This window comes from Sinohyriopsis cumingii, chromosome 4 (assembly GCF_028554795.1).
Source record: "Sinohyriopsis cumingii isolate HCF-2022 chromosome 4, ASM2855479v2, whole genome shotgun sequence".
Classification (NCBI taxonomy): Eukaryota; Metazoa; Mollusca; class Bivalvia; order Unionida; family Unionidae; genus Sinohyriopsis; species Sinohyriopsis cumingii.
Genome location: NC_142964.1, coordinates 59,919,411 through 59,933,818, shown reverse-complemented (window position 1 = coordinate 59,933,818; position 14,408 = coordinate 59,919,411). Strand labels below are relative to the sequence as shown.

The 14,408-nt window shown below is 37.4% G+C and overlaps 1 protein-coding gene across 1 annotated transcript in view; it reads left to right on the top strand.

Moving 5' to 3' along the window:
- LOC149801244 (MORC family CW-type zinc finger protein 3-like) overlaps positions 1–14,408 on the top strand; it is a 95,806-nt gene that overhangs the window by 31,636 nt on the left and 49,762 nt on the right. Inside the window, exons 4-7 of the mRNA XM_089955317.1 lie at positions 4,847–5,065; positions 9,167–9,316; positions 11,302–11,437; positions 12,356–12,484. Coding sequence (XP_089811443.1) covers positions 4,847–5,065; positions 9,167–9,316; positions 11,302–11,437; positions 12,356–12,484 — 634 coding nt within the window. The remainder of the gene's footprint in view (positions 1–4,846; positions 5,066–9,166; positions 9,317–11,301; positions 11,438–12,355; positions 12,485–14,408) is intronic.

Below are 14,408 nucleotides of genomic sequence, written 5' to 3'. Positions count from 1 at the left end.
ATCGAAAAAGATGAAATTGCCTTTCTTCTTGTGACCGTCCTCTTTCTCTGTTGGGGGTTGGTATTTTTGCACGTAGCATTGGTGTTCCAAGTCCACGATGTGGTGACAAATGTGACATTTTTTCTTTCCTCGACATACGTGTGCCTTGGTATTATTGGTACGTACGACTTGTTCACACGTAGGGCACAATCTCAGGAGTTGACAAGCACATTTCTGCTGTGAACCTTGCGTTTTCAGATGTTGTTGGTAACAGGTAGGGCTGACAAACGTGCGCAGACAAGTTGAACAAGGCACTGGTTCTTCGCTCAGACAGGGTGAAGAGGCCAAACATCCTGAGCATTTCAATCCACAATGCTTGTGTTGCTCTCGATTGTTATAACCATGGTCACATTTCTCACAATAATAACCGTATCGCAGGAATCCGGTGATACTGGTAATGGTATCGAAATGGTCATCGTGATAATAAACATGAATGTATTTTCCGTCCTTAAAATCTTGGCCTCGAAACAACAGAGGCCCGCGCATTTCTTGAGGGTGCACTTTCAAGGTGTATCGTGGAGCTAGGGCATCTTGCAATTTTTGCATCTCAGGAATGCCACAGGGTGTGTCTTTGGACAGGCCAGCTTGTTGCAACAGGAGTTCTGCTTCGTTTCGTTGTTTGGCTCGATAGGAACGTTGAATAGTGTTCCAGGTTCTTTTCCATTCTACCGTGTCGTTCTTGTTGGCATAGGTTCGTGCCACCACGATGGCACGGGCTAAACACATCTGGTCATGAGGATTGTGAATTTGGACAAGGCTACGCTTAATGCTGCGAAGCTCGTTCACCAATAACATCTTTTTGCGTCCGGTCCCTTGAGGAGGAGAGACGTGGGTCAGTGGGTCATGTCCAATGTGGCTTTTCCATCGGTGATGTCAAACTGGTCATTAGATTGTTGCACGTGTTGAATCTTGTCCATGACTTTGGAAGCGGTCAATTCTGCAGGGGTGCTAAACTCGATCCAAACAGGGGATTTCAAACCGTCGTGTTGTATGGAAAGTCTCAAGCGATCGTCTGCTTTGGGTTGACATTGTCGTTTGAGTGCGGTGAGCAAAGAATCCCACACCCCACTGATAAACACTTCTGCTTTCTCTAACGGCACTTCAGCATTGAAATCTTTAAACTTCACCGTGTATTTGTAAGCCGTGGTTCTAAATTTTCTAGAGGAGTGCTTTTCCGTCTCTCGAATGGAATAGTATTTTTCAGGGTTGACTAAGGGTGGTGAACTTAGTTTAGAGGGTTTGGATTCAGGTTCACTCATGTCCTCTTCAAAATCACTGGCATGAATTTGTGCCAAGATTTCAGCCCTGGTACGAGGCGATAGATCACGTTTCTGCCTCTTACTTTCTTCTTCTTCTTCTTTCTTCTCGAATGAATGGGATCGTTTCATTTTGAGTGCAAAACGTCAAATGACTCAAGTTTAAACACCATAGACTAATTTATAGTCATAGCAGACCAGCGTATATAAAAGGGTGTGTGTCTTGTCGTTTCACTATTCATTTCACTCTCAAGCCGAACACAACGATGGAAGAGACTAACCAAATCGAACGTTTCGTCAGAGCTTTGCGAGGGGTCATTAGAAAATTCTCTTCAGACCAGCCCACGGACTACTCTCCTTCCTTTCGAGATAAAAGTCAAGATACTTGCTATATCTGTCAGAAGAAAGGGCATTGGTCTTCAAAGTGTCCAGACCGTCAAAAAAGAACAAAAACAGGGGCTAAAAAAGACAAAAGTCAAGATACCTGTTATTATTGTAAAGAAAAAGGACATTGGTCTCCAGATTGCCCAAAAAAGAAACAAGAGGAATCAGAAGAAAAGAGGAATTCTTCAGAAGAAGAGAGGGAATCTTCAGAGGAAGAGAGGGATTCTTCTGAGGAAGAAAGAAGAGAGGTGAAGAAAAAGAAACAGGAGAAAAAAAGAAGAAGGGAAGAAAGAGAGGAGGAAGAAGAAGAGGAAAAGAGTGTGACGGTGAAGAAATTTAAAAAACAGAGAGACTAAACAAGGAGAAAGAAGAAGTGTATGAACTTTATATTAAAGTGATGTGTTATGAATTGTGAATTGGATTGTAAAAAATGGAGAAAAGAATAAATTAATGATACAAGGTAAGTGTCTTTGAGTTTTGATTTTAAAATAAGAAGCTACACTCATGCACTCATACACAGACACGTACTATAAGGGTAAAATGGGTGGGTTATTTTTTTTTTTTTGAGTTATTGGCAAATTGAAATTGTATTTCTTTTCGAGAAATGTAAGTGGCCCTGAAAAGGGCCTTTTTTATTTCGGTGTAGGGGTGAGTTTAAGCAATCAACTTTAACTGCCTTAAGCCTTTGCCACGGCCAAGGCCTACTTCTGGACTACGTAATGTTGATGATGATTGGGTTGAAATCACTAAGGGTGGTACGGTAGGCTTAGTCACAGGGTTGGCGTGTTTAGCTCGGGAAGGTAGTATTCTCTTCGGTCGTAATAAAGAAGTCTGATACATTTGTTTCAGACTTCTTAACTCCGCTAAAATGTCCAACAGTACCGTGACCGTTTGATTTTCACCCTCTTGTTTCTTTGCTGCTGCTACTTCTTCTTGCTGTTGTTGCTGTTGTTTTTTTTCTTACCTCTTCTTCTTGCTGCTGTTGCTGTAGGAGAAAAGCTTGTTGCGCTTCCTTTTGTCGTTGTATAAATTTCTCCAATTCTTCTTTCTGTCTCTGTCTAAAATTTTCCACTTGCGGTAATGAAGAAGGTAACGAAGTTTCCGGAACAAATTCTTGCGAGGAGAGAAAATCCACAAAATCCCAATTCACCTCTTCTGAAAGTAAGTCCGGGTTCCCTTGGGCAGTCTCCCCTGTTGGTGCACCCCAATGGATCGTTTTCTGAATTTCCGTCATGTTGAATCACTGTCGTATAGATTGACTGCACACAAGCGCTAGCGAATCTATATAGACCAACTGACGTCACAGACTGCTCTCTTCGGATTGGATGCGAGCTGACTGAATTTTGTAACGCGTGTTCGGATTGGTGAATGAACTCAATCCGTTTCAATCCTTCCTCTACCTATAAATAAACGCAGTTCACTGCATTGATTCACCTGTTCTCGGCGCCTCAACATGTGGACCGATGTGCACTCTTCAACGCTTGTGTCAACGATGATGTTCAGGACGGACATGCTCATGTATGTCCAATCGAAGTGGACCATTGTCCACAGGACAAACACCAGCCTGTGGATACGTAGGATCTACGTTGAAAGACAAGGATGCCTGAAAAGAGTGCTAATTTACGGGCCAACAGTGAGACGCAGCCTAAGGACAAGAAGAAGACCAATGCGGTGCCATTTATGTTAATGAATACATTAACATAAACCCAAAGGCCCTTTTCAGGGCCAGCCATATTTCTCGAAAAGAGATAGCCTTTCCATTGCCTACCCCTTTTTTAATTTTTTTTTTTAAAAATCCCATGTTAAATTCCCCTTGTACGTATAGTATCCCACGATTTATTCCCATGTTAAATTCCCCTTGTACGTATATTAACCCACGATTTACTCCCATGTTAAATTCCCCTTGTACGTATAGTATCCCACGATTTTTCGCCATGTTAAATTTCCCTTGTACGTATAGTATCCCAAGGGGGGTCTGTAATGCTAATTCCCATTGTACGTATAGTATCCCCCTTCACTACTCAGACCTCCAGTATGTCTACCACAACAGCTAATTTGAAAAGCTGAGTATCGCTACGGAACAGTAGGGCTGGTTTCAACAATTATCAGCTGAAAGAAATGGTTTCATTTTGAATTCCGGGGGATAAAATTCAGCCAGTAGATTATCATACTCTTGTCTGATACAATATGGCTCATAATAGCCCTTCTGAGAAGATTTGGTGATGCCTTTAACCAGTCTATCCGATGTACTGCACATTAATGCATGGTTGTGTACGAGTTTCTACTCCATAGAAAATCCCATCTGTTTCAACAGAAATGGTCTTTTATTGGGATATCCTCTAGAAATAACAGAACTTGTGGGATTTCAATGATAAAAATGTCTTTCATCAACTTTACTTGGCAAAGTTGTATAACAGTAGCTGTATACCACGTTTTTTGTTAAATGTTCATGCATCAAAATATGTAACAAAATCACAATAACAACAAAAGTATATACTGTATTGTTAATAATTATAACTTTCTTCAAGTGTTATGAAGATAATGTCACTTTATGCCAAAATTAATATGAATCGCTGCCATTCCGCCATTTTTTGCAGTAAAATTTATAAGAAATTTTAATTACAAATTAAAATTTCACAAAATAATTAATGGAAAAAGATTGTCTCCAAAATTATGTCAGACACCCTGAAATGTATTCATGTATTGGGAAATGTTGCCATATGTACGTTTGTAAAGATAAGCCTTTGCGTAAATGATTCACGCTATTTTACCTGACTTATTAATGCCGTCTAGAGACTGGTTTGTACAAAGTGGTACTAAATGCCATTATTTTCCCTCGCCTCGCCAAATGTTACAAACACATTGCTTTCATCAGCTTGTAGAACGGTCAATCCGGATGAAAAAGTTACGGGCCGGCTCTCACAACCATGGGCCGGATAATAAATTTCTGAACATGTCCATGGACTATCAAGATTCAATCTTAACATTAACACTAGTATCAGTAACACACTTGATGCCGTACTAATGACTGATAAAAACTCATCGTTATACAAAGATGTGTCTGCTTTTACCTCTTTAGCTCTTTTGAATGGGAAAATGTATAAATATTTTCATCACACGCGAATATTTGTGTGCCTACCGCCTTTTTACATGTTTCTTTGTTTCAGCTTTGGTTACTGTGACAAGAAACAGATTGGAGAGATCAAGCCAATAGGATACTATGGAAATGGTTTCAAATCAGGTTCCATGCGACTTGGCAAGGATGCCATTGTTTTCACCAGAAATAAGGAATCAATGAGTGTGGGACTTCTCTCTCAGTCATTCCTGAAAACTATTAATGCAGATACAGTTCTGGTACCAATTGTGACTTGGGAACTACCTTCAAATATCCTTTTGTTCACAAGTATTCCAGTTCAAGATTTTAATGGTGCTACTTTCAGATACCTAAATGTTGACTATTGAGGCAAAGTACAAACCAAAGAAATATTTTTCAGGACTTTATTTGTGTTGCATAGAGTTATCAAATCATAACCTGTGAGGCAAAATGTTGTCAAAATATTTTTGAGCATAAAATTTTAACGACATTAGCGACTAAACTCATTATCGCTAAATTTCATGCTCACATGACATGGTTTGATATAATATAAACATTGATGATGACCCCATGTGGATAGTTCTCGATGTTAGTCAATTCAATCTCCTCAAACATCCTCATTCACAGGCGTTTCATCCGTTTCCAGATTATTTTCTACTTCATGCCTGGCTCATGTCAGGACAGCCTTTCGTAAAAAAGGAATTTAAATCTTCAGTCGTATGGTGAATCTATCGAGCATGAAGGTTCTCCACTTTGAAAGCCTAAGAAAGAAACTTGTAGCTATTCAGGGACTTGTATAACGAAAACAGTACTTTACCGTTGAATGCCTTGATCTCGCATGTGGCTAACTTTTTCTCATAATATTTGAGCAGAAAATGTTAGATCTGGTTAATATTGGGATATTGCTGTATGATTTCTGATATTTTAAGGCATCATTGTCGAATGAATACAGGTCACGACAAGGGTCTGTCAGTCTTGGCAGCCAGTTTTGACATGAATCGGCCAAAATAACTGACTCTGTTTCCAAATTTGAATATTTCATGGGTTTGGACTTTGTTCAAGTCTGCGAAGTTCGAGCACTTAACCTAGATTTTCCTTGAATGGTGAAATCCAAGACTATCCGAATGCAAACGGCACTGCCGGACCATTTCGTGTACAGACATCAAAATCGGCGAACAATTGTTGCATTTTCTCCAATATGCCACAAACTGAACGTAGTGTGTCGAGCTGTTTTAAAAACTGAACTATTCTTGATTACGACTGACATAAATTGGAAATTAACAGACGCAGTTAGGACAATCTAGCAGGGTAGGAACAACTGAGGGGTGCGGACTCGTGTCTTCCTTTGTGTTATATTGTTACAGGTTAGACTCCTAATTTTCTTTGTAACGAAACCCTGTGGCCTCGCTGTGCAAGGAGAATGGATTGTACGACCTTCAATGGTTCTGAACTATCTCACGCTTGCGATCGGATGGTTTCCTGGCATAGATGACGCAGCTGGTCTCACAGCTGAGAACTGGTTACCATCTGCGGGCAATCAAAGGTAGTTATCCAAGCTCTCTCCTATGTCGTTTCATAGAGCGGGCAGCTAAGCAAACCCTGTTACATACTCCTAAAATTTATTTTATATGCATGGATATAAACCATCGGTCACGAAAATGTTTCTGCCTTCCCAAGGTTATATCCTTTAAAACTATAACCTCGAGGCTAAAGTGGATAATACACTCTGGGTGTTCTGAATTATCCCTGGACCATATACTCCTTATGAGATTTGGTGATTCTGACATTTGAAATCGCCATTTTGATCCGTCATATAATGGAAGCTACTGGCTGTCATATACAGTCAATTTCCTAAAGCTATTATCTATTATCACATAGATCAGTGCTGTCCAACCTTTTTGACACCATGGGCCACTGAAAAATGTTTTTCTTGAAGCAGAGGGCCGCAGCAGAAAACTGAAAAGCAACGACTGTATAGCTGCTCGAGCTCTGGTGGGCCTTTTAAAATCAGCCCGCGGGCCGCGGGTTGGACGGCACTGACGTAGATATTAGGTCAGTCTGCTGGGTTCTTTGGCTACAACCCAGATGGATACCATGAGGTAAGCACAACCTTCTCATATGCGGGTGTTTATGGTTCTTGCTCGATTCGCCGAGACATTTTCTTTGCTCAGGAAATGGAAAGTCATCCATTATCTTTATCTGAATGTTTTGTGGTCACGGATCACGTAACAGTCGGTTGTGCTACCGACATATTAGGATGGCGGTTTCTCCTTCTTAAAGGGTATTCGGACATTCTTCGCTGAAAGGAGACAATTTATACTGAATGTATTGCATATCCCCCTTCTCTTACCTATTCTCCTTACGTTAAAAAATTAGGAAACAGAAAGCAAATTTTTTAGTATGCAGTTAATTTCTCCGAGAGTAATTACCAGATCACATCACAGTTGCTCGTATCGTTGCTTACAAGTTACCTGTTATACATGTACTATATAATAACTACAAAGAAGGACACTTCTCTCCTTTTTCGCGCGACCTATTTAAGAGTAAACGCTGATATTTCAAGCTACATTTCGCGTAGCGTAATAACTTTGGTACCGATGTTTAGCTCAGGCATTCGACTTTGTATGCGTATCCGAAGCTCGGCTTATTATCATACCTTTAAGGAATGCCAGACCATTTTCCCACGCTACTGCTCGACATGACCATGATCGCGCCTGCTTAATATGCAAGAACAGCGAGCTGAATGAAATACTGCCTTCTCATTGGCCAACTGAAAATAAGTTATACATAAATGCAGGACATCATTTTCGTTTAACCAATGAGAGGACAGTCTTCCACTCAGCGGGTTTTACTTGCATATTAAGCGGGCGTTATCAGGGCCATGTGGAGCGGTAGCGTGGAAAATGGTCTGACATTTCTTAAACGTGTCATATTAAGTCAAACTCTGGATAGGAATTCACAGTCGAATGCCTGACCTAAATATGGGTACCAAATTTATTAGGCTACGCAAATCGTAGCTTGAAATATAAGCATTTATTCATAATTAGGTCGCACAAAAAAGAAGAGAAGTGTCCTCCCTTGTAGTTAATACAGATGTTACGTCTAATATAGCAGCCACAGTGACCATCTTGAACCTTTTATCACTGTTCCTCCTAGCTGGTCCTAGTTGAAGATTGTACTGCTCTAACGCCCAGCATGGCATCTAAAGTGGTTATCATAAAATTATTGCTATGACAATTCCTTCGGAGTGGATATTCCTACTGACATTTGGTTTTTACCAGAAAACTTCTTATGGTGTTTATTTGGTCTCAAATGATAAGGGTGCCAATCTGACGTCCAGTTTGGCCAAAATAACTGCCGTCTTGAAAGTCTTGTTTTCGTTACAAAAACCAAGCATAAAAAAAAATATTATGTCATGGGGTTTTCAGCCAAAGACGTTTTATTATATATATTTGGTTCTAAATGAAAATGGTGCTACGTGCACATCCATTATGGCTATAGACTGCATCCTTATTTAAAGCTAGCCCCTACAAAATGCATTTTCTTTCGGTTATTTATCAATTATCTAATAGAATCTTCACAAACTCTAGGTGTTTGTGAATCATTTCAGCTGACAAGTTGACACATTTCATTAGTTTAATGATCTTTAAAATTCATGAAATTACAGACACTCTGCATTAAAGTGTCTTTAAAATCTTGTCATTGCTATTGCCCCTGAATGGAAGGTCGTATCATCACTTTGGTTCTTCCTAAAAACGTCTTATGGCGTTTTGTTACTTCTGAATGAAGATCAGTCGCCTATATGGCCAATATCGTGGCCATCTTGAAAATCCTGTTATCATTACTCCTGAATGCATGGCGGTATCAGCATGGGGTTTTCACTGAAAGACTTCTAATAATGTCTAGCTGTCCTTAGATGAAAATACTGCTGATCTGATTTCCAAAGTGGCAGCCTCGAAAAATCACGTGACGTGATCTGATTTCCAAAGTGGCATCCTCGAAAAATCACGTGAAAACCTTGTTGCAGCTACTTCATCCAGATAGCTGATCGCATTGATTGATATTGTGCTTTTACCAAAAGACCTCTTATGATATCTAGTTGGTCCTAAATGGAAATGGTAATAGCATGATATCCATCATAGCACCAACTATTATGGCGTCTTGATGGTCTTCAGTCTGATATGATTCAAATGAAATGTTACCAAATCTGTGCACAGCTGCTAATTTAGAAATCGTCCTATTTATTGTTCAAGAACATCGGAGATGGATTCAACAATGAGCAGTTGAAAGAAAGCTATGGTCTTATCATTAATGCCTCGAAATTGTTTTTTGACCAGGATTCTTATACTGAAATTTACAAATGACAGGATTACAACCTTAACAGAGTAGTAGAGAAACGCAGAGATGATCGAAATACAACCTCTAACCTGAATGCAATCCTTACGCACACCATCTTCAAAACAGAGGAGGAACTTCTGGCTGAATTATCAGAGCTTGAGACAATAGGTCACGGAACAAATATCATTATTTATAACCTCAGAATGTAAGTATATATATATATATATATATATATATATATATATATATATATATATATATATATATATATATATATATTACGAACATACGCCAGGAACAGCTGACGTGAAAATAATGTGGCGCGAAATTAAAATACACAGAGTAAGAATATTATCATACAGGTTAGATTATTTTTTAATCTATTCCCTCAATGGTCGCCTTAACCAGAGGACCTGAATTTGAGTCTCGGCATGAAATGAATAAGAAATTATTATTTAACCTGGATGATTCTATTCCTTGTCATTTTATAATAATGTAACTCTGTAATATTACCCATCTTCAACGGAAAGCACTTTTTATTCTTGTGCATATTTGACCTGGGCTCCAGTCTCGGGTAAGGACCGAGATAAAATAAACTCACATCTGTATGATAATATTCTTTATAGTGTATACATATATATATATATATATATATATATATATATATATATATATATATATATATATATATAGAGAGAGAGAGAGAGATGCCCGGTAATGCGCATACATTTTCATTCTTACCCTTATATTCCATTTGAAATTAGCCGTGTTGTGACAGTTAACTTGAGCAAATATAGAAAACTTCCCATTGGTGCTGTACAAGTTCTTTTTGTCCACCTGTTCAAATATGTTGTCCTTTGGATCTGTTCTGGTAAAACAAATGTGTGATATATAATTTAGAATACTGTATCATTTGCATTATTACTCTTTGACTACTCAAAGTATCCTTGCAAATATTTTTTTTTAAAAATCAGTCTGCTTTCTCTTAGTATCATGAATGTTTAAATGGAAGAGCACTTAGAATAATACTATAATATGTAATCTGAATGTTTTAGTCGGTGCATATTATAAGATATTCAAAACGCGTTATCTTTTGAGAGAATACGAGTCAGTTGTCATGCTAATTAATAGTGCCCCATTTGTCAGATGTCCTTGTCTTTTGACCCTTTATTTTAAGTTTATTTCTAACTATGAGAAACAATGAATTGCTTTCAGTCATTTAGTCCTTGTATTGATTCCATTGTTACGTTTGAGCCTCTTCAAATTTTTTGAATTTGTTCCATTCTTGGCTCACTAAATACTAAATACTCTGAATTCCTTGCTTTTCATTATTGATTTACATTTTTGTTAATAGTTACATTACATTTTCAATAGCATGACCGAAAAATCAGGATGGATATCCCTCCTTCCGTTTGGAAAAAGGTGATTGTATAAATAAAGGATTGATTTAATGAGTGAATAATGGTATGGCTTAAAAATATAATGCACAATATTCACACATTCTGTTGATTTTGTTCGTCTTGATTTGTTAGAAATTTGCTCGAATCCTGCGATTGTACATCCTAGAATAGACCTAGAATGTAACTGACAATGATATGTATAGCGTCAGGTAGGGTATCCATAATCTCCACATACTGATCAATATTAAATGGGTCTTTGAATTTGTGATTTGTAGTAACCATAAAATCCATGAAGATTGTTAGCCCTTGATAACCATAAAATCCATGAAGATTGATAGCCCTTGATAACCATAAAATCCATGAAGATTGTTAGCCCTTGATAACCATAAAATCCATGAAGATTGTTAGCCCTTGATAACCATAAAATCCATGAAGACTGTTAGCCCTTGATAACCATAAAATCCATGAAGATTGTTAGCCCTTGATAACCATAAAATCCATGAAGATTGTTAGCCCTTGATAACCATAAAATCCATGAAGATTGTTAGCACTTGATAACCATAAAATCCATGAAGATTGTTAGCCCTTGATAACCATAAAATCTATGAAGATTGTTAGCCCTTGATAACCATAAAATCCATGATGATTGTTGGCCCTTGAAAAAATATTGAATACTATAATATTGAATGTCCCACTTAATGATGTCACATAGTACTGTATTGTAACAAAAAATAGTTACAAAGCACCTGAAATGTCAGTGTTTGACACTTTTTACTCCTCGATCTTTCAGGACTAATAAAAATCTTGAATTGGATTTTAAAAGTGATCCATTCGACATCCGAAATCCAGAAACGTCTATTATCGATCTCAACAGCATTGAGAGACCAACAATTCCAAGCCAGCCTGAGTACAGACGTTCTCTAAGGGTATCTTTTTGCTCATTTCAATCCGTTAGGCAATCTGTCTTTTCGCATTTTCTTTATTTTGTGTCAAGCTTAGAAGAGTTCCAGATTGGTCTATTACCCACAATTGTAAGTTTCATGAAATTGCACAAAAACCACAACATTTCTGTATATATTGCATATTAGATTCCTGGAATATGACATTTCCTGTGTTGCACAACAATACGTTTTTCCAAGACTTTTACTTAATCCACATCGTCTATCGTATCAAAACTAAATTTCTCTCCCTCTTTCATTGAGCTTTTATGAATGCACTTGAATGTAATCTAATAGAAAACTCACCAAAGCTTCATTTACAAAGTGGGTAAAATATGTCAGCAGATGTATAAAAAGTAAGATTTTAACATTTGATCACCTATAGAAGTACCCCACTTCCCAATAGTAGCTACATATGGACATTCAATTTAAAACAGCAAAATATACTCAAAGCCATAAACTCTCAGTTCATATTCTTTTCCCAAGCCTGATCACTGGTTTTCATTAGGTTGTTCTATTTTGCAACAAATAACAATCTTGTAACATTTCAAAAGCAGTAATTATTTCTTTCAAGAATTTCCCTGTACTTATAGTAGAGCGTTTCCTCTCTTTATGTACGATCAGTACACAATGGTTCCTCCTGTTATGCAGTAATGAATATTGATTCCATTAAATTGGATTAACCTTACTTTATGATTGCAGCTCAATTTATTCACTTAGTGTTATTTCTTAGCTAATGATAACATAATTAGTGGAAATGCCTAATTGTATGGTTTTGTATGCAACATATACCATTATCAGACAATCTGTTTTGTATTATGCCTCAATATAAGATGCCCTTTCTTAATAAACTGGAAACATATTCTAATGACGGAGTAATGTAAATGTGTTGTGGGTATATTTCAGGAATACTGCAGTATTCTATACCTGAAGCCCAGAATGAAGATTGTCATCCGAGGCAAGAGTGTGAAGACTAAACTAATGTCAAAAAGCCTGTCACAGACAGAAAAGGACCGTTATAAACCCACCTGGCTTGTATCCTTGACATGTTTAATCAATTTACTAAGCAGAAATAGCAGAAAACCACACCCTTACATTTTTAAAGACAATCCAGCAGCTCTTCAGTGCTTTTAATAGTCTTCACTATATTTCCCAGAATTTTTTTATTTTCAAAACAGATGCATGATTTTGCAAAGGTTATCTTTACTTTCTGCATGTTAAAGATAAGCGAAATATTGGAAACCATAAAACTGGTACATAACTGCTCGTGAAATTTGGTAAGTTCCCCAGTAAGAATCTGACTGATTTTACCCAGTTTATGGTGTGCAATCTTCTGCTTTTCCGTATCGAGCTTTCTAATTCGTGACCGTGTCTGTCTCTGAGAATCATGGTTTGAATGTGTTCCTGTTGTGGCTGTTTATAAATAAAAAAATACAAATCATATGGCGAATAACAGTCCTTTCAAGTGCAATGGATCTAGCAAGTGATATAACACTTGTAGTAATTGCTCACAACCCCAAATGTAGTTCCGAACCAGGAAAGAAAAGGAATCTTACTGAATACGCCGCCTTTAACATTAAAACCAAGCGGTTTAAACCATGAAGACTAGAAAAAGACAGCCATTCACAAATAAAATGACCTTTTTGCAGCCGGCATGTTCTCTTTTCAATGATTCTCTAAACTTGCTTATTAGTCACCCAATAACCTATAATTACAAATATAACAATGACATTTCCGGGATATAATTTGCGCGTACATAAATTTACATCAAATAACAGATGACGCTATGGCTCATCGATTTCTAGGTCAAAATAAAATATCTTTCAGCATCCGCAACAAGTCATATTCATGTAAAGTTTTACAAAGACAATGGTTTGTCTGTTTTATCTGTTTGTCTTGTCGATGTTTTGTATTTGCCTTCGAATTTCGACTCATTAAGAGTCTAAAGCGCTCATGATAGCTAGATACTAGTTTTGCACTGTTCGTAGTCAGTTTGTTACATACATACATACATACATATATATATGTGTGTGTGTGTGTGTGTTGGTATCTCATGCTAACAACAAAAGAAAGCCACCGAACAAGATGTCAGATTGTAATGATCCATGTTAACCATCTGCATTTGCCATATTTTCCGGCCTATAGGTCGATGCAGAGTATAAGTCGAATGAGCGAATTTGGCAACTTTTTCATTCTTCATCCATTTATAATTCGATGCTGAGTATTAGACGAGGCGAGATCAGTACCTCGGCTTTGTCTTTTTCATTTTGTTCGACACAGCATCGCGAATTTTATCCTATCTGTTAACTCAGTAACCTTTCCGGTCTTGATCAATAAATATAACTAAAATTACCTACTTTGTTTATGCGCGAAGTATTTTAAATGTATTATGTACTTTTAACTACATATAATGACGCTAACCTGAAAAATTATTGAGCTACAGATAGGATAACATTTGCGATGCTGTGCGGAATTAAACTATATTAACTTCCGGTTCCATGAATATTAAAAGTATAAATGTATGCTATTTCAATATGTAAATTACATCGTTGATGCTAAAATGCTTTTTCCGCATTTCTTTTTTGTTTTTTTTTTTGGGGGGGGGGAAGAGATACATATTTATTCCCTCGCATTTTTCAAAATAAAATATGGCCCGATATATATATGAGAGAGATTCCAGCTCCTTATGGGTTTCTTTCTTCACCTTATTGCCCCTGTTTAGCTGAAGATTTTGTCAAAGAGAGAAATAATTAATAAATTAAATAGTAAATGTAAACTATGAAAATACATACCATACTCCTTTAGGGTTTGAATATTCGTAATGTTTCTATCCATATAGACTCCATTAATTGGGTTAGCTGCCAAGAATAATCATTTCACATTGATGTCTAGTTTTCTTTGCAAATGTTACAACCTCTCCATTCCCAACAAATAAGATTATTTTTTCATGCGCATGTAC